Raw genomic sequence first — 26,545 nt, 5'->3', positions numbered from 1 at the left:
CGCATTTGTCTGCATCTGAGGTACAGAAGCAGAAGTTGATTTAAAATGACTAGAAGCTCCTGTTTGCTGTATGCCCAAACGTACCTCTATACTCCATTCATCCTCATTTGAGTCGAAAGCCTCATCTGCTGGATTCTTTAGTGTTCTTATGGTTTCTAAATCCCTGCCTCTCAGTATATCTGTCTCTAAACAGGTCGCTGTTGATTTCTTTTTCATGTCAGGTTCCTGTCTCGCTTCCTGCCTCCTCTTCTAGTTGGTCTCTTCCATCTAGGGGCTTGCTATCAACCCCCCTCCCCTGCCCACCCCCTGTTGTCTCGTGTCTGAGTAGGCAGTATTCCTCCGGAAAAAGGTTTCCTTTTTTTCCTCTGGGGCTTTCTCTCCTGATTGTTCAGTGTCTGTTCCCCACCTGACCGATGTTACTCTTTCTTCTACTGTTGTTTTTATTCTTTTCCTCCTTAGGTCCCTTCAAGGTGCATGAAGTCTCTTTGCAGGTTTCAGTATCTTTCCTAATTTGTAGTCGCGTAGGTGCTGATTAAATTTGCTTTCCTTCCTTTGTTTGAGTTTCTCTTCATAAACTGTTAGTCTTTACCTCATTGATTCACTTAATTCATGTTCACTTGTATCCTCACTCTTCAATATCTTTTTTCCATGACTGTAATCTATGCCAAGACCACCTCTCTATCACTCCAGGCAAACTTAATCAGGATTATCAACATGCCTTTTGATGATTCTGCTGTGTGTTGCGCCCCTTCCTCTAAAAGTTGCGGGTCTGGATTTTCATAAACTGGTACAGTACATATCTGGATACTTCTTGCGACTCTGTTCAAATACACATAGTTTTGTAATGATGTCCTATTCCACTAGTTGTCTTTCTTCAAAGAAGTCCTTTAGAGTCACGGGATCGGGTTACACCTCCTCTTCGGTTCCATTGCGCATGGGCATCGACTCCATTGTTAGATTGTTTTCTTTCCGCTGTCGGGTTCGGACGTGTTTCCTTTCGCTCCAAGATTTCGATTTGGAAAACTTTAAAACACCTTCTTTTTCGTTGGTATTATATTGATTGCGTTATTCATCTTCCATCGAAACAGCATTACTGTCGGTACGCAACTTTTTTTGCCCTTCAGGTCGTGCGTGCCCAACTCAGGCCTATTCGGGCTGACCACATGGAGAGCCTCATGGATCGGACTCCATTCCGATTTTGCCCTCGGTGCCACGCGAATTACCCATACACAGACCAGCATCTGGTTTGCAACCTCTGCCTTTCTCCAGACCTTCGGGAGGAAAACTCCGAGGCCTGTCGATCGTTCCGATCCAAAAAGACTCTGAGGGACCGAAGAGCAAGAAGGCTGGAAATGGCGTTGAAGACTGTAGAACATTTCGACTTAACAGAAGAAGAACTACTGCCAACAGCAGTCTCGGTCCGAGATGCAAAGTCAGAGCAGGAATCGGAGGAAACATACGGCCTCGGGTACGCCACTGCTGGAAGGCCAAGGCTCGGCCTGAAAAAAGACTGTCGGTAACCGATCCTCGAGCTCGGCACTGAAAAAGGCCACCCCTCCAAAAACTTCAGAGTCGACAAAAAGCTCCATTTCAGACTCCAGTAGACAACAATTTTTGGAGTCGAAAATAAGAAAAACTGTTTCGGAGCAAGGACCTTCCTCCTCATTTTCGATCCCGAAAAAAATCACATCTCTGAGCCGAAAAAGACAGGATACACAGAGGAATAAGGACTTTCCAAAAGACTGAGAAAAAGCCATAAAACCTCTGAGGAAGAGTCGGAGATTGAACCAATCCTTCAAATGATGGATGAGAAACAGTCCAGGATACATACCCATAAAGAAACGGGGAGAATCATCACAGCACCTCCTTCAAAAACAAAAAGAAAACTGGCAATTCAGGAGGAATTGGACACTGCGCAGCCCCCAGCTAAAGTGCCAAAACAGACAGAGAAGCCAGCACCTCCTCAGTCTTCTCCTCCTCAATTTCCACACCTACCTACCTCTCCTCAAATAAATCCTACACCAATGCATTCTCCAATGCATTCTTTTGACTCACAACAAGACACTGTTGATCCATGGTATCTTTACGACCCTGATCCCATTCCAAGCAACGACCCAGACAGCTACCCCTCTAAACCATCTCCACCTGAAGATACTACAGTATATAATCAGGTGATAGCTAGGGCTGCAGCCTATCATGGGGTTACAGTGCACACAGAACCACTAGAGGAAGATTTTTGATTTAATACATTATCCTCAACTCATTCTAGGTACCAATGCCTCCCAATGCTACCAGGCATGGTAAAGCACTCATACCAAATTTTAATGAGCCTGTGAAAGCAAGAATTAAAACACCTAGAATAGAGAAAAAGTACAAACCTGCACCTTCTGACCCTGATTACATCACCCAATAGGTGCCACCTGATTCAGTAGTGGTTAGTGCTGCCAGGAAAAGAGCAAATAGTCAGTCCTCAGGAGATGCACCCCCTCCTGATAAAGAAAGCAGAAAATTTGATGCTGCAGGAAAAAGAGGTGCGTCCCAAGCAGCAAACCAACGGAGAATAGCAACTTCACAGGCACTGCTAGCTCGTTACGATAGAGCCCATTGGGACGAGATGCAGGATATCATACAGCATCTCCCAAAAGAGCCCCAAAAAAGGGCTCAACAGGTAGTAGAAGAAGGGCAAGCTATTACTAATAACCAAATAAGATCTGCCCTTGACGCAGCTGATACTGCTGCAATAAGTGTAAACACAGCAGTCACTATTAGTAGACATGCATTGCTGAGATCCTCTGGTTTCAAATCAGAAATACAACAGGCTGTGTTAAACATGCCCTTTGATAAAAAAACATCTTTTTGGGCCAGAGGTAGACACAGCAACAGAAAAACTACGAAAAGACTCGGACACAGCCAAGGCAATGGGTGCACTCTATTCTACACCATATACAGGGTCATTTTGTAAGCCCTAGTTTCGAGGAGGCATCAACTTCCCAAACAAAACCAGCTTACCAAACCCAGTACCAGCGAGTTGGGTGTAGAGGCACATATAGAGGACACTACTCTAGAAATAAATGTGAATTCCAAACCTCTAAACAGCCTGCAACACATCCAAAACAGTGACTTCCGTCACTCCCTAACTCTCCTGTGGGGAGAAGACTACAGCAGTTTCACACACATTGGCAAAATATCACTACAGACAACTGGGTGCTATCAAATATCCGCATTGGTTATTCCCTAGAATTGATAAATACTCCTCCAAATATTCCACCAAGGTTTCTCAAATTAACCCAAGAACTTACAATTCTGTTAGAAAAAGAGGTTCAATCTCTACTACTCAAACAAGCAATAAAGTTAGTTCCACAGTCTCAGATAGGAACAGGAGTTAATTCACTATACTTTCTAATCCACAAAAAAGATGGCACCCTCAGGCCAATATTAGACCTCAGGCCACTCAATTTTTACATCCTATCAGAACATTTTCACATGGTTACTCTGCAAGATGTTATCCCACTGCTACAAAAAAAAGATTTTATGACAGCCTTAGACCTCAAAGATTCGTACTTCCACATACCCATCCATCCTGGTCACAGAAAATACCTCAGGTTTGTCATTCAGGGAAAACACTACTAGTTCAAAGTATTACACTTTGGAATAACAACAGCTCCAAGGGTATTCACAAGGTGCTTAGCAGTAGTAGCAGCCTACCTAAGAAGACAACATATACATGTCTTTCCATATCTAGACGATTGGCTAATAAAATGAAGTAATTGTACACAGTGCCCAAATCATACATGTTACGTAATAGAAACCCTACAAACATTAGGTTTCTCTATAAACTACCAAAAGTCGCACCTTCAACCAGCACAAGCACAACCGTATTTAGGTGCGATCCTAAATACTCAACAAGCTCTAGCATATCCAAATACACAAAGGATACAAGCTTTCCAAAATCTAATTCCAAAAATACAACCAAATCAACAATACACTGTAAGATTTGTCATGAAAATCCTAGGAATGATGGCATCTTGAATTGCAATTGTCCCACATGCAAGATTAAACATGCGGCCCTTACGACAATGCCTTGCAAACAGTGGTCACAGACACAAGGTCAAGTCCAAGATCTAGTGTTGATAGACCGCCAAACATACATGTCCTTTCAGTGGTGGAATTACAGCAATTTAATCAAAGGGCTGTCATTTCAAGCCCCTGTGCCTCAGACCATAATTACAACAGATCCATCAATGATTGGTTGGAGAGCTCACCTAAACAATCACAACATTCAAGGACAGTGGGATGTGAAACAGAAACAGCTACACATAAACCACTTGAAGTTATTAGCTGTGTTTCTGGCCCTCAAAGCCTTTCAACCTCTTCTCACACAGAATAATGTTCTTATCAAAACAGACAACATGACCACCATGTATTATCTCAACAAACAGGGAGGGACACATTCATCCCAACTGTCCCTTCTAGCCCAAATAATTTGGAAATGGGCAATCCACAACCAAATTCATCTATTAGCGCAGTATATCCCAGTGATAGACAATCAGTTGGCAGATATCCTCAGCAGAAATCTCCCACAAACTCACAAATGGGAGATTCATCCTCATGTAGTTCAAAAATACTTTCAAAAGTGGGAAACATCAAACATAGACCTATTCACAACCAGCGAAAACACAAAATGCCAAAACTTTGCATACATCCCCTATCCAAGGGCAATGCTCTATGGATCAATTGGTCAGGGATATTTGCTTACGCTTTTTCCCCCCTCCCACTCCTTCCATTTCTAGTCAACAAGTTGCATCAAACTTCACTCAACATGATACTGATAGCACCAAAATGAGCACGTCAGCCATGGTACACAATATTACTAGATCTATCTGTAGTACCACACTCCAAACTCCCATGCAGACCGGATCTGTTAACACAAAAACAGAGGTCAAATCAGACATCCAAACCCCAGTGCTTTCAACCTAGTAATTTGGCAATTTGGCTCCTGAAGTCATAGAATTTGGATATTTACAGCTCCCATCAGAATGTATGGAAGTTACTAAACAAGCAAGAAAACCCACTACTAGACAGTGCTATGCAAACAAATGGAAAAGATTTGTCTATTTCTGTCAATCTAAAAATATAGATCCTCTTACAGCATAAATACAAGATATTGTATGCTATTTACAAAAATAACATTTAGCATTTTCTTCGATTAAAAATACACCTTAGTGCAATTTTTGCCTATTTACAAAATATTCAACATAGCTCTTTATTTAGTGTTCCTGTCATTAAAGCTTTCATGGAAGGCTTAAAATGTATCATTCCACCAAGAACACCACCAGTTTCGTTTTGGAATCTCAATATAGTGCTTACAAGACTTATGGGCCCACCCTTTGAACCCATACACTCGTACCAAATTCAATTTCTAACATGGAATGTTGCCTTCCTAGTGGCAATTACTTCTTTAAGAAGAGTAAGTGAAATCCAAGCTTTCACTCTTGAGGAACCTTTCTTCCAAGTACACAAACATAAAGTTGTACCAAGACCAAATCCAACCTTTCTACCAGAAGTAGTCTCACCGTTTCATATCAATCAAACAGTGGAACTGCCAGTCTTCTTCCCACAGCCAGAATCTGTGGCAGAAAGAGCTCTACATACAATAGACCTCAACAGAGCTCTAATGTATTATATAGACAGAACTAAACAATTTAGAAAGGCTATACAACTTTTTGTGGCTTTCCAACAACCACATACAGGCGATCTTATATCAAAACAAGGTTTAGCCAGATGGATTGTAAGGTGCATACAAACATGCTATATAAAAGTAAAAAGACAACTTCTAATCAATCCCAGTGCACATCCTACACAAAAGAAAGGTGCAACAATGGCTTTTTTAGGAAATATACCAATGGCTGAAATATGTAAAGCAGCTACATGGTCAACACCTCGTACATTTACTAAACACTACTGTGTGGACGTATTATCACAACAAGCCACAGTAGGACAAGCTGTTCTAAGAACATTATTTCAAACGACTTAAACTCCTACAGGCTAGCCACCGCTATTTTTGGAAGGACAAACTGCTTTGTAGTCTATGTATAGCATGTTTATCTGCAGCTACACATGCTATTGAACGGAAAATGGCACTTACCCAGTGTACATCTGTTCGTGGCATGTTGTGCTGCAGATTCACATGCATCCTCCCCGGAAGCCTGTAGTCGTTTAAGTTAACACATTTGTACATATGTATATACATTTACATGGACATCTTTTTTTTCACCTACATACTCTATCACTCCTTCCTTTACCCTCTGCGGGAAAACAATCTAACAATGGAGTCGGTACCCATGCACAATGGATCCCGAAGAGGAGGAGTCACTCGATCCCGTGACTCTAAAAGACTTCTTCGAAGAAAAACAACTTGTAACACTCCGAGCCCAACACTAGATGTCGGAATCCATATGCATAGCATGTGAATCTGCCTTTCTCACCTGCCTGCGGTAAAACAATCTAACAAAGGAGTCAATGCCCATTCTCAGTATCACGGAGAAGAGGAGTCGCTTGATCTTGTGACTTGAAAGATTTCTTCAAAGAAAACAACTTGCACCACTCTGGACCCAACACTAGATGGCAGGAGTATGTGAATCTAGAGCACTACATGCCACAAACAGATGTTTACAGAGTAAGTAATATAGTCCTTATTTCTGCAACCTTTGGTGGAAAATATAATTTGATACGGCAATGTGAGATTTTCCCAGCTCTTGTAGACCATTTGAATGCCATTCTGTAACAGTTATTGGAATAAGACAGGATATGCATGGCTTGAAAAGATTTTCACAAAAGGAGGTAAAAATATGCTAAAAACCTAAAAATAAAAAGTGCCTGTGTCATGGGTGAGTGTGTTGCCTTTTATAATGCTGACTTCCAGTAAAGCAACTACAGACTTGACCTAAGGTTGCCGGTCACGCCACTTTGCTAAAAAGTTCCAAATTCAGTATTGTCCTTGTAAAGCATTAATGTAAGGAATCTCCAAATCTTAAAAGCATCTGAAAGAACATGCCTGAAGATAAGCAACTTATTTTTTAGGATTAACATTCTATGTGGTACTCATCCACTGCTTTAGTGTGTATTTAGATATAGTTTTTTTTCACACTATATTTCGTAGTTCTTTGAATTTTCTGATTTATGTTTTTTCTGTGTTTTAGGTGATCAGGTCAGCAGTCGTGGTGCTCTCACAGGAGGTTATTATGACACTAGAAAGTCTCGACTTGACCTGCAGAAAGATGTTAGGAAGGTTGAAGTGGAGCTTCGTGAGTTAGAGGCTAAACTCAATGATAATCTACGCAAAAATATTGAAAATATCCTTTAAAATGAATACTCTTTTGGAACCAAGCTGTGCCCAGTGGCAACTTTTGATTTGGTGAATAATCTTGATAAGTCTATTAAAATGTGTAAGCATCCAGCCCTAAGCCATATCTGGACAGTTTGGCAGCTTATACGGCAAAGTGCACCAGAGTACTACTAAAGCTGGCAACAAAGGAGTTCTTCTGTTTTCCAGGAGGAGAAAATTGGTATATTGTATACTCTACAAAATAAATGTTGCAAGAGGGTGGTTAGTACATATCACCCTGCAAACAGAACTTATTCTAGGTGCATGTGTGAATTTATGCTGTGAATGTTGTTCTTTACTGTATTGTGTTGTGGAATGTCTCTAAGGCTTCTTACCTCCTGATGAGGCTTCGAAGTGTTGCATCCTGTGCCTGGGTGCGCTTTTGCATGGGTTGTACAGTACTTAGTTTGGAAGTGTTCAGTCAATTGCTTAAGGTCTAACACAAGCTTCAACATGATGCTGTCAATGTGGCTGCATTTGGGTATGAGCATGCTCTGAGTCATAAATGCCTGCATGTGTGGATACGAAAAAACTCAATTTGAGTGGTCTCTGAAATTTTAGGTGATTATCACTTCTTATGTTTGCGGGAATTGAGCTCCAGAGCTTAGCATTCTGAACAGAGAAGTTTTTTCATATTGAAGACCTATTGAAGGAAGCAATGCAATGTAGAGGAGCCGAATATAGTGTGGAGTCTTGCAGTTTATGCTGAAAGAAGAGTTGTCCATTCCATGGATTGCTCTATTTGGATTGCATTAAGCATAAAAAGGTAGCCATAAAAAGGAAACCATAGCTTGTTGGATAAGTCTGAATAGGTGAGTCGTGGAGCTGATTATCCAATGTTTTTAAACCGCTTCAAGAAAAGTCCCATTGACTTCATGGGTTACTGTAGGCACGGTTGGTCTGATCTGCCTTCCCTTGCTTCTTTGATGTTTACAATCATAGGACGATAGTACATTCTCCGTTACTCCATGAGGTCTGCCCTTACTTTTTTCCGTCTTTGCTGGTGGTCCTCTTTGAGTCTGTCTTTCACTGCTTTGGATCTGCTATATACTGAGGTCCTTTCTCTTATTGCTGTCACCTCAGATCGGCAGGTTAGGGAGTTGTGTGATCCTGTCATAATCACTGCTAGTGTGTTTACTTTTCTTTGCAAGGCACTCTTGTGACCTGGGCCTTCTTTCCATCCCAAGATTTCATCTGCGTTCTACCTTTCTCAGAAGCTGGTGATCCTTGTGCTGTTATAATCCTGCTTTTGCTGTGAAACCTTTGTTGCACTGCATGGATGACCACTGGACTCTATTTCTAGCACACCTTTTCTCTTCTGAGGCTATGTTTGTGAAGTGTAACCTTAGGAAGGGCTGATAAACATGTGTATTGTTTGAGCCAGTGTTTGTGTCTAGCTTTCACACCTTAATTTTAATTGCCCCAGGTTCCACTTTCTGTTCCTGTTATGAGGCAGTCTATAGATTTTGAAAGGCAAATGAATTGCCCGACTCCAGGTGAAAACTGCCCCACGTAGAAGCACTGAGATGAGGAATCAATGAGTTATTATTAAGATTACTGGTAAACATTTCTACTAGGTGGTCTAGTTTTGCTACCCAGTATGCTGAACATTCTTTGGTTTCTTATCACATTTACAGTTTACAATTTCAGTGGCAGAGTAAGCTTTAGTCAGTTGTAATTTAGCTTACTTAGCTGCTATTTCTACCAGCATAGTAGTGCTTATTGTTTACGTTACTAGTCATGAGTGAGTACCTTAAAGGTATACAGAATAAGTTTCCTCCAAAGCTTTTTCTAGTACCTGTTTGGGATTTGAACTTGGTTTTGACAATTCCGATGAGTGAATTTAGTCTTTGCTTTTTAAAATTCTGTGCTAGGAAGATGGCTTTCCCTGTTTGTGATTCCACCAGCAGAAAAGAGTGAATGAGCTTCTGGCTTTGTCTTCATCTCCTCATTTTTCAGAAGAGCAAATTAGTTATGCAGGTGAAGCTGTCCGTGACAAAAGTCTTTTCTGAGTTTCAGATGTCCCAGACTACCCTCCAGAATTGTTTCCTTCTCCTCCTCCTTCTCCTATAGAGGGTGAAGAGAGGCTTCCTAGTTTGAGCCTTATGTAGACCTGACTGTCTGCAACCAAATGACTGCTGAAATTTTCACGATTGATAATCTCTCTTGTCAAGTCTAAACATATGTTCTGTTAGGGGAAATTGCCTTATCTATATATACAGGGAGTGCAGAATTATTAGGCAAATGAGTATTTTGACCACATCATCCTCTTCATGCATGTTGTCTTACTCCAAGCTGTATAGGCTCGAAAGCCTACTACCAATTAAGCATATTAGGTGATGTGCATCTCTGTAATGAGAAGGGGTGTGGTCCAATGACATCAACACCCTATATCAGGTGTGCATAATTATTAGGCAACTTCCTTTCCTTTGGCAAAATGGGTCAAAAGAAGGACTTGACAGGCTCAGAAAAGTCAAAAATAGAGAGATATCTTGTAGAGGGATGCAGCACTCTTAAAATTGCAAAGCTTCTGAAGCGTGATCATCGAACAATCAAGCGTTTCATTCAAAATAGTCAACAGGGTCGCAAGAAGCGTGTGGAAAAACCAAGGCGCAAAATAACTGCCCATGAACTGAGAAAAGTCAAGCGTGCAGCTGCCACGATGCCACTTGCCACCAGTTTGGCCATATTTCAGTGCTGCAACATCACTGGAGTGCCCAAAAGCACAAGGTGTGCAATACTCAGAGACATGGCCAAGGTAAGAAAGGCTGAAAGACGACCACCACTGAACAAGACACACAACCTGAAACGTCAAGACTGGGCCAAGAAATATCTCAAGACTGATTTTTCTTAGGTTTTATGGACTGATGAAATGAGAGTGAGTCTTGATGGGCCAGATGGATGGGCCCGTGGCTGGATTGGTAAAGGGCAGAGAGCTCCAGTCCGACTCAGACGCCAGCAAGGTGGAGGTGGAGTACTGGTTTGGGCTGGTATCATCAAAGATGAGCTTGTGGGGCCTTTTCGGGTTGAGGATGGAGTCAAGCTCAACTCCCAGTCCTACTGCCAGTTCCTGGAAGACACCTTCTTCAAGCAGTGGTACAGGAAGAAGACTGCATCCTTCAAGAAAAACATGATTTTCATGCAGGACAATGCTCCATCACACGCGTCCAAGTACTCCACAGCGTGGCTGGCAAGAAAGGGTATAAAAGAATGAAATCTAATGACATGGCCTCCTTGTTCACCTGATCTGAACCCCATTGAGAACCTGTGGTCCATCATCAAATGTGAGATTTACAAGGAGGGAAAACAGTACACCTCTCTGAACAGTGTCTGGGAGGCTGTGGTTGCTGCTGCACGCAATGCTGATGGTGAACAGAATAAAACACTGACAGAATCCATGGATGGCAGGCTTTTGAGTGTCCTTGCAAAGAAAGGTGGCTATATTGGTCACTGATTTGTTTTTGTTTTTGAATGTCAGAAATGTATATTTGTGAATGTTGAGATGTTATATTGGTTTCACTGGTAATAATAAATAATTGAAATGGGTATATATTTGTTTTTTGTTAAGTTGCCTAATAATTATGCACAGTAATAGTCACCTGCACACACAGATATCCCCCTAACATAGCTAAAACTAAAAACAAACTAAAAACTACTTCCAAAAATATTCAGCTTTGATATTTATGAGTTTTTTGGGTTCATTGAGAACATGGTTGTTGTTCAATAATAAAATTAATCCTCAAAAATACAACTTGCCTAATAATTCTGCACTCCCTGTATATTTTTTTTTACTGAGATCTGTGTCCAAAGGTAAATGCTCATGAAATAAGACATGGGTAAAAATGTCTTTGATCTAAATGAAACTGTCAAATAATATATTTTTCCAAGTTTAATTTTCTTTATAGTACCTGCATTATGACTGTCAATAAGTGTTTAAGAAAGAGTACAATTATAAAGTAATTCATTTTATTTATAGCTCACTTTAAACAAAATAAACACATGGACCTGTTGGCCTGCATTTTCATTGCAGCAGAATTTGTTAATTAATTTGTAATTGTAGTCCATCTGTTGTTGATTGGAATTTTCATTTTTGAGTTTTTGTCATCGTCATGGTATTTCTTCATACAGTTGTCATAAAATCATCTTCAACGTTTTTAATTTGTTGGTGCATGGGGCGTATGTTACTTGTGTTTTTTGAGAAGGTCATTTTTGCAGTGTTCTCATGTAAAGCACAACAAAAGGGTAATGTGAATGTGACACCTTGAAGTGATAATGCACATCACGGTAAGCATTAAAGGGCTGAAGCAAAATGACCACCGGCCTTCTGTCCAAGCTGCTACAGCTGAAGCATTAGGAAAGAGAAATTAGGGAGGTTCATGGAAAAAATTGGGGTGGAAAAAGTCAGTTGATAAACATCTCTGTAGGCCAGCGGTTTGAGAAGGGTGTGAAATTCTGAAGTTGATGGGTCTTTTTTCAGATCATCCAATGTGGGTTGTGTGCATTGCTGGACATTGAAAATGTGCATCTCACATCATTTTCTTGTCTTGGGCATAGCTGTCAATTTAGCATGAGGACAAATGTGACTTGTAACTTACTGTGGAGAGGTTGTAACTGCAAAATTAGTCATTTTTTCATGGGCAAATGCACAATTAATCTTGCATCACTTCTTCAGTCCTTCTCCCAGTAGATTTCACCTGTGTTTGAACTACACATTAAATCTGGTGTTTTACTGGGTAGCTGTCACTTTCTGTCTTCAGAGGCTCCATGCAAAAGTTCTGAATAATGACAGCTAATGATTCTAAAAATTCAGAGATGAAACCTCTCAAAGATGAAAGACCCAATAAGAATGTGTTGGCCAAATAGAGCTCTGGATGTATTTCCCCCAGTTTTGATTTATAGTACCATCACTTGTATCAAATATGATTGTACTGTTATTTAACTATGCTATTATACATGGAGCCTTTTCCTTAGCCCGTTGCATGGATTAACAATGAAATCGATCAGTTGATGAACCAGATGCAGCAAATCGAGACACAGCAAAGAAAGTTCAAGGCTTCCCGTGATAGTATCTTGTCAGAAATGAAGATGCTCAAGGAGAAAAGGCAACAATCTGAGAAAACTTATATGCCCAAGGTAGGACTGAAATGAGAACATTTGTTCCATTTACTTTCAAAGTTATTCTTACTACATAGAAAGGTATAAGATATTTTTGGGTTATGCATGTTTTACTCGGGAAGGGGATTTGTTAGTTTAATACATTTGCAGTGTACAAATAGTAATTGTAAAAGTAAATGCATATGGTGTCTAGTGTTTTATTTTTAATTCCTGCCCATTACCAAATAGTAATAGAAAAGGTTTGATACATCCCAGGCTCTGGGCTAAATTGTTATCAAATGAATTACACTAAAGACAAGCAGGAATTGCATGTTCGAGGCATGTGTGATTGTTGAAACACTTGCTTGACATAATCCTGCCATCTAGTGTTGCGCTTGGATGTGTGCAAGTTATTTTTTCTTCTAAGAGTCTTTCGAGTAACAATGTCGTGTGACTCCTCCTCTTGGTAAGTAATGCACGTGGCCTTCAACTCCATTGTTAGATTGTTTTCTTCAACCGTCTGGTTTGGACCTGTGCTCCTCTGCTCTGGATTGACACCATTGTTGCTTATTTTTCTTAGATTTTACCGTCCGTATTGGGGGTGGGAGGGCGAGGGGGTGTTTGCAATTTAAAATTAGCTATAATCTCCAAAAACACAGAATAACTCCTGAGCGAGAGAAACATTTGTGATGACAAGCGAGAAGACAGCACAACAGTGCACATACATGATGTAAAGTGTGCAAAATAAATTACACTCCATTCCTACTGTGGTAAGGAGATAGAAACCCCTGCCCCAAATAGGGAGCCTTGTGCTGTGATACAAGGAAGGTGGGAGCCAGTTAGAGAAGGGTTGTGTTAGAGATGATGGGACGTTGGCGATCCTGGGCCAAACGTGTGGTGCAGTCGGTCTATCAGGGTCATGTCCTGTCAAAGTATGAAGGTTAATGAGCAATAGAGGGTGAGAGACACTGGACCGCACATAAATTACGAATAGGTCGTTACAAATAGTAAGGAAGAGGTGTGGCATGGGAGGAGAGATGAAGTGTTGGGGTGCGGAGGAAGTGCTGTTGTGTAGTATTGCTAGAATAGGGTAACCGCAGGTGATGTCCAAGGGAGAACGAAATAATGGGGCCCAAGGTCTGCGATATAAAGCAGTAGTGTGATTGCAAAAGGTAAAAAAAAAAAACAGTGTGTGGACAACAGTATTATTTTGATTGTGGCTTCTCTCTCTCTACCGTTCAACAACTGCAACTTCGGTGAGGAGACTCAAGCCAGCCCTTGCCCCTCGTGGGCTTTCAGCTTTCATGGTGGACATTATATCTTTTCTGTTACTCCCCCCATACCCCCAGATACCATATGCACCCGCTGATTGAACTAACTCCCTTTCAGTTCTGCCCTTGATGCCACACCAAGTATCTACGCACAAATCTCCAACATTTGTGTAAACTGTGCCTCTCCCCTAAACACGACAAACCCAGCAGATCATTTTGGACTAAGACAACGCTGCTTCATTGTTAAACTCGAAGCCTCTAAATGTCCCACTGTAGTGTCAAAGAAACACCGGACCTTTTTGGACCCGAGGACCTTCAAGAAGAGACTCAGGGATTGGCTGCAGATGAAGAAATCTTCTCCGACGACCACTTTTGCTCCAAAAACGAAATCTAGGCTCTACCACCAGGTCAAGCTCTGCGTATTGTGCCACTTCACTTATACCCAAACCTCACAAGATCTCCACAAAGGGTTGACTACACACTGCAGAAAGGTCAAAATCCACTATTGGGCCACCTCTGCCTTCGGGCCGTGGTTGGCTCAGACCGGCTGTCTTGGACACGTCCTGCCTCTGCACTGTGAAAACATCACAGGCCACAAACTCCCAAACCAACTCCTCCGGCATCAGAGCCGAGCTAACCATCAAAACCGAAATCCTTGGCATCAAACATCGAAACACTGTTTGATGTCGGAGCTGAAAATGCCTGCCTTGGATCAGACACCATCGGAGCCAAAACCATCGGCACCGAAAATCTCCACAGCGGAGCTAAAAGCGTTTACATTCAGCAAACAAGCACACGGTTCCGAGCATGTGGGATCTATACTTCAGTGTTTCCAGGAGGAGGTAGACTACATGCAAAAATATATGATTCATCCAGACACTGGAGCTCCACTCACTGGTGCACAGCCTGCTAAGAAACAGCTGCCATTTCAAGAGGCTTTGTATAACCAACCTCCAACAAAGTAGAGAAACAAGTCAGACACGGTCATGAGCTTGGTGCACATCAGCCCACCACCAACACCTGCGGGGCACACACACATTCACTTCCAGCTTCACCTGCTACCCCTGCACCATACTCCCCAGAGGGTCCCCTCCACTCTTACATTAAGTGGGTGGGGGGGGATAGAGAAGGGATTGTTATTTCTTTCCCACCAAAGACGATCCCTGGTACACTTACAATGTAGAACCACCTACCAATACAGACCTTGATCTGTATCTTTCTAAACCTTTTCCCCTGGGCGACACAACCACCTACCAAGAATTCATAGGTAGAGCTGTCACCTTTCACATTGAACCACTAGAGGATCATTTTTTGTTTGAGAACCTGTCCTCTACACACGGGTTGTCCCGAGCTCTGGGGGGGCCTCCTCAGCAGAGCACCTCGCTTGAATGACTGCAGGGGGGTGGGGGGGTTCCTCCTTGTTCTTTGCAGGAGGGCCCCTTCCAGGTCTCCTGCTGGGCCCTGCCCATGCTTTGACTCCCTTGCAGTTGTCAGTTCCTGGGATGAAGGCAGATTCCAGGTCAAATGGTGCTGGCTTCTGACGTGGCACCAGTCACAGTGTCTTATCCAGAGTGGACTTTGATACTTTGGCAGCCAACTTCCCACCCATGACTCCTGAGAAAACTCCACCAATTCCCTTGTCACTGCATCAGCATTATAGGAGACAGACTATTTTCAGCTCTGATTCAGTTGCGCACCAAGTTCTAGAGCTGGCCTACTAGGACCAGGATGACAAATAGGAGGCGGATCAGTTTCTCATTCCTCATTTTATAAACAAATGCCTTATTTAGCTATTCAGAATGCTTGTGGCCTAGACATCTGTCCCAAAAAGGACTGTAACTAAACCACCATGTAACGTGGATCCGGAGCTACTATGATGATTTTTTTTTTCACATTTTCAAAATGAATTTTGTGGGTGCTTTAGGGATGACTTCCCCAAAGAAGTCAAGGGTTAAGCTTTGCTCCTGCCATGGACAGATGTCTGTCTCTGCGACCCACGTAATCTGCTTCAACTGCCTGGGGCTAAAACATGACTTTAATCATCTAGGAAAAGTAGCCCTTGTGCATACCAAGATTATTGAGGAGCAGGAGGGCAAGCTCTATTTGACATGCTTATGCTTTAAGTGTCTAACTCCATGCTGGTTGAGTTGCGGATCAAATTCACAGTCATCTCCACCCTCCAAGACCTTGAAAGACAAAAGGAGGAAGCACAAAAAGAATAGAAGGAACAATGCCCCACCTCAGTTTTGCTCATGTGGTAGGTCACCTCAGCGTTACCCCATCTCCAGCGGAGTCCTCTTCAAAACCAGAGCTGGTGGACATGACTACGGATTAAGAACTCCCACTGATAGCACCACTGCCGCCTCCATTGCTGGCTTGGTACTTGTTCATCACCCTTGCTAGGCCCTCCACCAGTTAATCTGCTAGTCCGTACTTCAATACTGTTCCTGGTTCCAGCGGCGATTCTGTTTTACTTAAGATTTCCATAGCAGGGATCTGACCCGGCCAGTTCTTGCACAAATGATTTCCAGGGATGCAAAGGTCCCCTCTCAAGCATTGGTGCATCCATGTGGACTGTTCGGGGATCCGTTTGGCATACTGCCAGTGGATTTAAACCTCTGCGGCAAATGACCTACAGACCTCACTCATGGCATAATGCTGATGCTGACTAGAGCCACAGTGTTGCAGAGGTTCTTGCCAGTGGCTCCTATACCACACACAGTGGAGCATTGGTAGGTGCAAACGCCTGCCCAAGAATAGTCTCCAAAACATGTGGCAAAAGAGGCCACGTAAATGAAAGAATCCCAGTCTGGGCCTACACCCGTGGCAACGCTGGCACCCTAGTGATTACCTTTTTAGCTCAGATTTGAAACATATTCAGTTTGCCAGAGGTGATACCTCATCACAAAAGTGACTGCAGCAACGCAGCCAATGTGCTGCCTCCCACACCTCATCCTCAATACATACATGGAAACGGAGATGGAATGTCCCTCAGGAGTAACCCATGAGCAGAGGCCTTAGAGCTTGCCCCACCTAGTTTGGAGACTAGAGCCAATATCTTGGCAGACGTTTTGCAGCCCAGGTCAGTGGCGTCTGAAACTCTGCTCCCATTTAACAAAGCCTTGCTCCAACCACATCAGGGTAAATTAGGACAAACCGACTTCTGTGCCAGCCGTGAATAGGTTAATTGCCCACTGCTGCATACCAGCTGCAGAGGACCGTGTCTTTCTGCCATCACATCCTTCACTGGAAAGCTTACCACTGCAGACTTCCTGCTGCCCCAGACAGAACACCCCCAGTGTCCAAGAAATTGGAAAAGGGTATTTTCTAAAGGAATTTTACCCCTGCCCTCTATTAATGCCATATGTTTGTCATTTGCTACAAACATTTTAGGAAATGGCAAATATGGTGGTGTAGGAAGCTGGCTATCTATGTAGTGTACCAATTGTAGTGGTGCACCATGCATATAGTCCAGACGATCCTTTGTGGTTTACAGGGGCTTAGTTTAATGATCCCAAGGGCTCTTTTTGTGGTTGTGTGGTCGAGCAGTTTAGGCTTATCAGAGGGGAGTGTTGAGCATTTGTTGTACACACAGAGTCAATAAATGAGACACACTCAATGATAGATCTGAGACCAATTTAGAAAAATAATAGATTTTTACATATATATTTTGACACCAAGATCAACGTTACTGGGTAAGTATTTAGAACTTTATGGAATTTTCAAAAAACATTGCAATAAAATACAGAACTGTCGGATTTGAGGCATGAGCCTATGGGAGAAAAATATACCTCATACAGTTACTTTTAAACAACTGTAGGGGGGCTAACGTAGGACTTAAGGTGCTGGGGGGAGGGGCCAAGGTCACAAGTACCACCAGCATTTTGGGTTTACCTGTCGTGGTGTGTCCGATTTGCAAAGGTGCTGGTCGTGTTGGTAGCCTTGAGCGTAACAGCACAAACGTTTAAAGGGACCTCTCAAACAGGTTCTGAAAGGGGGGGGACTTAGGAACAAGTATGGCAGAATCCAAGGTGGTGGGGGCTCTGCTTGTGGGGGCTCCTATGGCAAGAGGATAAAGGCAGAAGTTGTGTACCCGGGCCGGTTGGCTCGGGTACAGAGATGCTGGCTGGTTGACCGCTTAGCATTGGAGGCTCTCTAGGTTCTCAGCCAACCTGCAGAGAAGGTTAAACAACACAGCAGGGTCACTAGGGATGTGGAGCTTGTCTGTTTTTAAAAGTCCCTCATCGTGAAAGTAAGTCTAGACTGTGGTGGTGTCCGGGCTGGACACAAACATGTCTTGGTGAGCACAAGTGCTCCAGTAGTCAGGGTATCGATGCAGGGGGGCTCCTGGAGTGTCTAGCATCTCGAAACTTGGCAGATAGACGGACTGACCCCTTAGGGCCTCAAAAACCTTTTTTTGACGTGCTGCTCCCTCAGTAGGCCTGATGGCCAACAACAGTGTCCTGGTCAGATGCAGTCTGGTGCCTGCAGATGCAGGGGGATGGCTCCTGCACCCCAAGGGAGATTCTACTTGGTTGTTGAAACACTGGACAGTCCTCCACAGCTATGGGAGGAAGCACAGTTTTTGGACAAGTCAGGTCGGTGCAATTGTCGAGGTTCCAGCAGCAGAGCAGGGCAGTGCTTGGCGCCAAGTGTTGGTGAGGTCCTCATTTCTCGCAATGACTGCTCGTCTTGTGTCCTCCTTAGGTTCTAAGTAGTCGAATCTGAAGTCCTGGTCTCAAGGAGACCCATATATACTGAATTTATTGGTGTTTAGGGGAGTGTAGGGTTGTAGCCAATGGACTACTTACCCCTGGGTTGACTGCACCCCCCTAGGTGACTACTTCCTGGGTAGAGTGGGCATTTTCCGTACCCAGAATACCTAGTTCCACTCAATACAAGATGGTGGAACCCTTCCTTGAGTGTTCTCTCCAGGTAGCTGACTAGCTGAAGATAGTGACTAGCCTAGAAGTGAGATATCCCTCTTGAATAACTAATTTCTCGCCTGCTTTGGTGCCAAATCGGCCTCGGAGCCGGGGGTGACATTCCCCAGGACTGGGGAAGCCAGAGTTGCATATCAAAGGCAGCAAGTGCTTTGAAGCACTTGTCCCTGATATGCTAAATCACTAGCCATCCTGCTGTAGGAGGTGTGACCACCTTCCTTAGAGCAGGCATTGTTTCTGGCCTCAGAGTGTGGGCTGTCACCTACAGGGGGTCAGAAACGTGTCAGTGGTAGCACCCTGATCGATACTAGTCAGCCAACACACTAAGGGACTAGTAGTGTTTCAGAGGACACATCTAAGGTAAACTCTGGGTGCATGTCATAATAAATCCAATACTGGCATCAGTAATGATTTATTAAGACGAGGTGGTTGATACAAAACACCAGTATTTTCAGTGTAGCCATCATGTAGCTCGATAACTCGCAATGACCAGGGCCCAGTACATAGTCTCAACATGGCTCTCTGAACACTTGGGATTCCTAGTAATGGAACTAGGTGTTACTGGAACACATCTGCTCATGCTGATGTGCCTTCACATGTAATATAATACACCCTGCCTTAGGTTCTAAGGTCAGCTGTAGGGGAGACTCATATTTACACAATGGTCATGTGCAGTGAATGTTTTCCGAAGTGTTTGCACCATTTCACGCATTCTGCGATGGCAGTCTTCATGCAGTTTGGGTGTGGGTCCCTTAAGGTGGCATAATACATGCTGCAGCCCTTAGGGACTCTTTTTAGTACCCTTGCCCTGGGTACCAGGAATACCATTTACCAAGGACTTACAAGGGTACTAAAGTCCTTGCCAATTGGGTTACATTTGAGCATTACCTTGATTTAGGGAAAGAACACTGGCACCGGGCACCTAGTTAGCCGGGACCCAGTGCAACTTCAGTTGAAAAGCAGTCCATGCTAGTGCAAAAAGTGAGTGTGACAATGTCAAAAAGGACACTTTGTGGAACCTTGTCTGTCAGATCACTTAAAGGAACACTTCCCAGTAGTAGCAAGGGATGGCCAGAATGTCTCCCAGCAAATAATCAGAGCTGGTGGCCAGAGTCCTGTGCTCATCTGTAGCATCAGGAGGCACATATGGCTGAGGCGCATTGACTTCTCAAGAAAACATACAAGCGATTCTTGTGGCTATACCATTTGATGGATTTTGGTTGTTTGGTGACAAAGCTGTCTCAGCCTAGAAAATGTTAGATATGGGAAGATTTGAGGTTACGCAAAGGGGTTCTCAGTGCCAGCCCTCCCAAGCCGTCCAACAGCCAAAGCAGTTTCTCCTCGTTTCAGTCTTCATCCTCTTCCCCTGCACCACCTGTACTCCCACTTTATTTCCTCATTAAGGGAACAGACACAGATGGTTGGAGGGATGTTACTAACTGTAAGGAAAAAGTCTTTTTTTTTTTTTTGCGTTACCCTGACTTTTTGGCCCCATTTATGACTACTAGGTACTGGTATATTGGCTCTGACATTTCCTTAGACCTGCTGAGCAGGACCCTGTGCTGCCGCTCTGAACTTTAAAATGGCATATGTTTAATTAGCTTGGCCCCAATTAGCATTGCCTGACTTACTTTGAAGTCCCTAGTATATGGTAAGTTAGTGTCCCCCATGGACTGAAGCACTTGTGCCACCCTGACCGGGAGAATGTAACACAAGGCTCCCAGTCTTCCACTGCAGACTAGAACTGCAGTTGAAAACTGATAACTCCACTTTACCATTTAAAGTAATGGCAAAGCCAAAACCTCCCTTTTTAATGTGCGTAAGTCATCTCTATGGCAGGCCTACCAAGACCTAGAGCAGGGTGCTGTATGTTAATAAGTGTAACATGTACTTCTACTTGTTCCTGTAGTTAAAACCCAAATTGTTGTTTTTACTATAGAAACAATATTAGCTCCTTTGGAAAGTACAGAGCAACAGGCTGGCATCCTACGCCTGCTAACTTCTGAATGGTACTACTAAGGTTGGAATTGTTTGCTATCAAAATAATTAGTGCATTAAGTCTGATTTAATGGTTAAATCTAATTTAATGTTACTGGTGGGAAGAGTGCAACTTTAGAAGTTGCCATTTTGGTTGCCCAAGTATTCCAGTGCCCTTTTACTGCTGTACATGGGACTTGTCCTAATGACAGCTTTCTGCCCTCATGGTGAGAAGTGTTAAAAACTCCCAGGTAAGGACACAATAGGGGCCTGCATGGGAGAGAGGTGTTAAGTCCCTCCTGCAGGAAGCCACAGGGGTGTTAGCCCAAAAGGCAAGCCTCAAAGGAGAAGCCGCCTTTGAAGGGCTGATGGGTAAAACTTAGGAGACCACTCTATTATTTAGTCAGACAGGCTGGCACAAGGAACGGTAGAGAAACCAGTTGTGAAACCGGTTTTCAAGGGTGTGTAGCTTCTTGGTATCCACACCCCTGGGGCTAAGGAGCTTTGAGTGTCGTGAAAGAGGTCTTTCCATCTTGGGAGTGGGCAGAATGGTGCTTCCGTGGCCAGCCAGGTGCCACACTTCCCAGGAAGTGGTCATCAGAAAGGAAATAACTGAGTAGCTCATTGGCTACTAATTGCATCCTACCCTGAGTGCTTTTTCCGAAGATAATAGAGCACCCAGAACTCGTATCTCGACTGACTCCAAAGAAGGACTGAAGAAGTACTTCCCTGTTGTACTGAGGGACCAGCAAATAGAGGCTGCACTGATGAGGACTGCACCAGCTGCGCCAGGCGGATAACGAAGTGAGGGACTGTGCTTGCTGGGTCCTTCTGAAAGAGAGGCTGTTCCAGAGCCCAGTCAAGCTAGGAAAGCTCGAAGTGCCAGCTGACTGTCGTTTTTGCAGAGCAGTGATAGAACAGCTGGAAAAGCGTTCTGGGGCAAGTTGATAGCCCAAAGTCTCACGCTGCTACCACTGCGGCCATGCACCTCTGAGGACCAAGATTCGTTGCACAGAGTTGCACCCAAATTCTCTGCGCTCATGAATGCTGTCAAAGGGTTGCTGTGACCCTCAAAAGGAGTGTAATTGACTCAGGAAGGTTTGGCGTTTGATCGCAACAACGGGCAACTGCACTTCAGCCAAACTGAAGGGGACTTTATGGGACTTTGACCCTGCAAACAGGACGTCCACACCTTCATCGTGGCCCGAGGATATTGTAGGAAGACCCATCTCAACCGTATCGCATCATTAGAGCATCTTAAGCATCCTTCATCCCTTACATCAGGACTTCTCCATAGAAATCCATTGCAGCTCGTATAAAGTGCCTGGAACTTTTGAAGGACTTCTTCACCTGTGGAGGTAACTGTTCTTGAAGACTTTGCTCGTCTCCTTGCCTAGCTCCCTATCAGAGTTGGTCACTCCAAGTACTTTCTACGAAAAGCAGTGACCTACATTTTCCTTGAAAAAGCTAGTGTCAAGTTCGTTGACTTCGCCAAGGCTTGTTCGCGGTTGAGTGAAATTGCATTGATCTATTATTGCTTGTAAAATCAATATCTGCGGAACCCTCCTGTGTATCTTTTTTGTTCTAGTGTATACATTCTAATAAACATACAACCTATTTTTATAAGTTGTTGTTGGATTTCTTCAGTGTTGTGTTGATTTCTTCAGTTGTTTTGGTGCTGTTTAATTGCTTAACACTTGTTTCTCTGTGTAAGCCTTGCTGCTCAGTGCCACAGCTCCCTAGGGTTGCGTGAGGGTTTTATAGACAAAACCTACTGGGTCTAAAAGGGTTGGTAAGTGTATTGCATGTTGAGGTCTCAGCCATACCATGTAATACACCCCATTTCCTCAGGCCAATCTTTCCTTGGGCCTGGAGGTCCAGTGCTTGTTGCCCTGATGGAAAAAAGGAACAGTGTGGTGGTTCCAGCCCAGCAAATTATGCATGGGTGCTACTCCTGGCAGTTCCTGCTTTACAAGCACAGCATCTCATCATAGACCTCAGGAGCTTTTACTTTTATCTTTGCAAGGAAAAGTTCTAGATGCTGTCCTTGGCTCAGCTACCTTTTGTGCTGGAAGCCCAAGATTGGTTGGTGTCCTTCAAATTGCGTATTTTCACATACCGATCCTGAAGTCACAAAAAGGGACCTGGTTTTTCATGGTAGTTATAATCTACCTCACGTTTGTGGTCCTCCAATTTAAACTGACATAGGCATCTTCGCCAAGGTGATGGCAGTGGTTGCAGCACATTAGGAAAGGTCAGGCATCTCGTTGTTACCTGGCCTTTAGAACTGGCTGCTGAAAGCTGGCTCGGTGCAGCTGGTGTTAAGCCAACTGAAGACTACAGCGCCCTTGCCTTTTGATTAGGGCTTTTCTATTAGCCTGCCCAAATATCACCTAAGGAACTCTGTGTATCTTGTTTATCAGGACACTACTGGGCACAACGTCTGTGTGGGCTTTCCCTCCTCCCCAGAGGATCTGTGACAATCATACATTATTCTGATGTTTCTGGATAGAGCACGTGTTTCAGTTCTGATGGTTCCTCACCTGATACTTCTCCTGGCCTCTTGCATTCTACTGGTCGCTTACACACACAAGTTTTTTTACGTTGTGCCAATGTATGTGGTAATCTCAACATAGGGGTGATCTTTCGGACGTAATTGGAATCCTCAGGGACATGGCAACAAACTTCCTGTGGTGGTCAGTAGAGGAGTCCATGGCACAGTGAAACCCTTTTTTGCCCACCACCAGCAGAGGCCATAGTAGGGTGCAGTGCGCATCTAGAGAAACTAGATATCATAGAACTCTTTCCTCCGGAGGTGCATGTATTGCAAATCAATCTTCTCAAGTTGCAGGTGATACAATTGGCCTTTAAAGCTTTCTTTCCCTTTCTCAGCGATTAGTCTGTTCAGATCGTGACACACAGCATGACTGTATATGTCAACAGGCAAGGAGCTGTGGGCTCTCAAACTTCTCTTTTGAGGCTCTAGGCCAGAGCACAAGCAGACTGGATCTGGCCGATTATCATCTATAACTATCTGTCAGGCTCTCTGGACATCAGAGCTGACAGTCTGTGTCAGTGTCATTTTGCCCACCATAAGCGGTGTCTTTATCCGGTAGCGGACATCTTCGCTCAGTGGGATACACCTTAGATGGGCCTGTTCTTCACTTGCAAGAATGCACACTACCCACAGTTTTTTGCCATCCAGCTTCCTTTAACTACACTTTTCCCCCATTATCTTGATTCCTCAGGTGTTGAGAAAATTATGCTAGGACCAGGCTCATGTCATTCAATTCACCCCAACCAGCAAAGAAGTTGCAGACTTCCTGCAACTCTGTGTCACCACCCCAACTCACCTGAGAGCATGTCTCCTCTCCCAGTCGTGCAGTGAGGTACAGAGTGTTCTCCCCAGCTTTCAGAACCTCCACCTTCATGCCTGAGCATTGAGCAGGCACACTTGAGCTGTTTCCGGTTGCCACTGGTAGTGAGTAAATGAAGAACAGTTGTAAAGCGTAGAGATTACCCAGAACAGGTGTCCTGGTGCTGGGACAGAGAGCTGTGGAACAAAAGAATACTGGACCGGGAAGTGCAGAAAAGTAAAGTTTTATTTGTTTCCTGAAAAAGAAGTGATAGGACCGTTTTAAAAGGTTAGTTAGTAGTACAATTACCGTCTTAGAAATAAGATAGCTGAAGAGTGCCTGCCTTGTCTTTGGTGACATGAGAGCTACAGATAGGAGCTTAGCTGTGGATGACCAGGGGGCATCTGAGGGAAGGCGGAGACTGACTTTCTGCCCAATATAGCTTGGGCCTGAGGGTGACTGGCCACTATGACAGAGCATTTTGAAGTGCCACTTCTAAGTGTTTAACCAATGTAGGTTATTGAGGTGATGTGCTTTTCGGCACAATTTGTCAATCCCAAGAAAATAGCAAGCAGCATTTTGGATGATTTGAATGCGCAAACTTGTTTCCTTTAGAAAATCAAGAAGAATAACATTACTGTTCGATGGCATCTGTCGCTGTAGATACGCATGTTCTGCAATAGCTCGCCATCTGGTGTTGGGCCGGAGTGTTACAAGTTGTTTTTCTTCGAAGAAGTCTTTCGAGGCACGGGACCGAGTGACTCCTCCTTTTGTCTCCATTGCGCATGGGCGTCGACTCCATCTTCGATTGTTTTTTTTCCGCCATCGGGTTCGGACGTGTTCCTGTCGCTCCGAGTTTCGGAACGGAAAATTAGCTAATTTCGGAAGATTTTCGTCGGTATTGTTGCGTTCGGGATCGGCGTACTTAGATTCCACACCGCATCGAAGATCGGAGAGCTCCGGTGCCCTTCGGGGTAGTTTTTTCGATCCTCCGTCGGGGCCTGGTCGGCCCGACCGCGTGCTGAAGAACGCCGATGGAACGGACCCCGTTCCGTTTCTGCCCCAAATGCCACAATAAATACCCCTACACAGACCAACACTTGGTCTGCAACCTGTGCCTGTCACCTGAGCACAGCGAAGACACCTGCGAGGCCTGTCGTGCGTTCCGGTCCCGAAAAACACTCCGAGACCGTCGAGCCAGAAGACTTCAGATGGCGTCCGCTCCGACAGCCCAACGGGAGTTCGAGGAACAAGAAGAGGAAGGTACCTTCTCGATCCAAGACTCAGACTCCGAAGGATTCGACGATACACAAACCGTGAGTAAGACGTCGAAATCCACTCAAAGGAACATTTACAAGGCCCAGGGGACGCCACTGCCACCAGGCCATGGCTCGACCCATAAAATCGGTGACCGACCGTCGGCACCGAAAAAGGCCCAAACAGTGCCGAGATCGTCCGACTCCGGTCGAGACACCGGCACGCAGCCTTCTCGGGACCGAGAAAGTGCTGGAGACAAGCCTCGACACCGAGATGCCGGTGTGGACACGGCTCGACGCCGAGACAGCGGCACCGAAACAGATCGACGCCGAGAGGTTTCGGCCCCGAAAAGGAAAAAAGTCACCTCGGAGCCGAAAAAACACGCAGACAAAGTTTCGATGCCGAAACAGACTGCAAGCGACCCAGCTTCAGGCTCTTATACAGAAGAGCACTCGCTAACCTCCCAAATGCAGAAGCATAGGTTTGAGGAAGAGCTACAAGCAACTGATGTAGACCATACGCAAAAGCGTATCTTCATTCAGCAGGGGACAGGAAAAATAAGCACCCTTCCCCCCATTAGGAGAAAGAGAAGGTTGGAGTTCCAGACGGAACAAACACCACAACCAAAAGTGGTGAAAAGAGTTACACCACCACCCTCTCCTCCGCCCGTGATTAACGTTTCACCAGCACAAACTCCATCACACTCCCCAGCTCACACCACCATGAGCCAGGGTGACCAAGATCAGGACGCATGGGACCTATATGACGCCCCAGTGTCAGATAACAGTCCGGAGGCATACCCTACAAAGCCATCTCCACCAGAAGACAGCACCGCGTACTCTCAAGTGGTGGCTAGAGCAGCACAATTTCACCACGTAAGCCTCCACTCAGAACAGGTCGAGGATGATTTCTTATTCAACACACTCTCCTCCACCCACAGCTCATACCAAAGCCTGCCTATGCTCCCTGGTATGCTCCGGCACGCAAAAGACATCTTTAAGGAGCCGGTCAAAAGTAGGGCAATCACACCAAGGGTGGAAAAAAAGTATAAGCCGCCTCCTACGGACCCGGTTTTCATCACTACACAGCTGCCACCAGACTCTGTCGTTGTAGGAGCAGCTAGGAAAAGGGCCAACTCTCACACATCTGGAGATGCACCACCCCCAGATAAAGAAAGCCGCAAGTTCGATGCAGCTGGTAAAAGAGTCGCAGCACAAGCTGCAAACCAGTGGCGCATCGCGAACTCCCAGGCACTACTTGCGC

At 44.4% G+C, this 26,545-nt stretch overlaps 1 protein-coding gene across 1 annotated transcript in view; it reads left to right on the top strand.

The window, feature by feature from the left end:
- Positions 1-26,545, top strand: part of SMC3 (structural maintenance of chromosomes 3) — an 849,197-nt gene that overhangs the window by 454,830 nt on the left and 367,822 nt on the right. Inside the window, exons 19-20 of the mRNA XM_069239408.1 lie at positions 7,200-7,352; positions 12,366-12,517. Of these exons, the coding sequence (XP_069095509.1) occupies positions 7,200-7,352; positions 12,366-12,517 (305 nt within the window). The remainder of the gene's footprint in view (positions 1-7,199; positions 7,353-12,365; positions 12,518-26,545) is intronic.

This window comes from Pleurodeles waltl, chromosome 6 (genome assembly GCF_031143425.1).
Source record: "Pleurodeles waltl isolate 20211129_DDA chromosome 6, aPleWal1.hap1.20221129, whole genome shotgun sequence".
Classification (NCBI taxonomy): domain Eukaryota; kingdom Metazoa; phylum Chordata; class Amphibia; order Caudata; family Salamandridae; genus Pleurodeles; species Pleurodeles waltl.
Note: the sequence above shows the minus strand (reverse complement) of the source record. Positions and strands in the feature narration are given on the sequence as shown.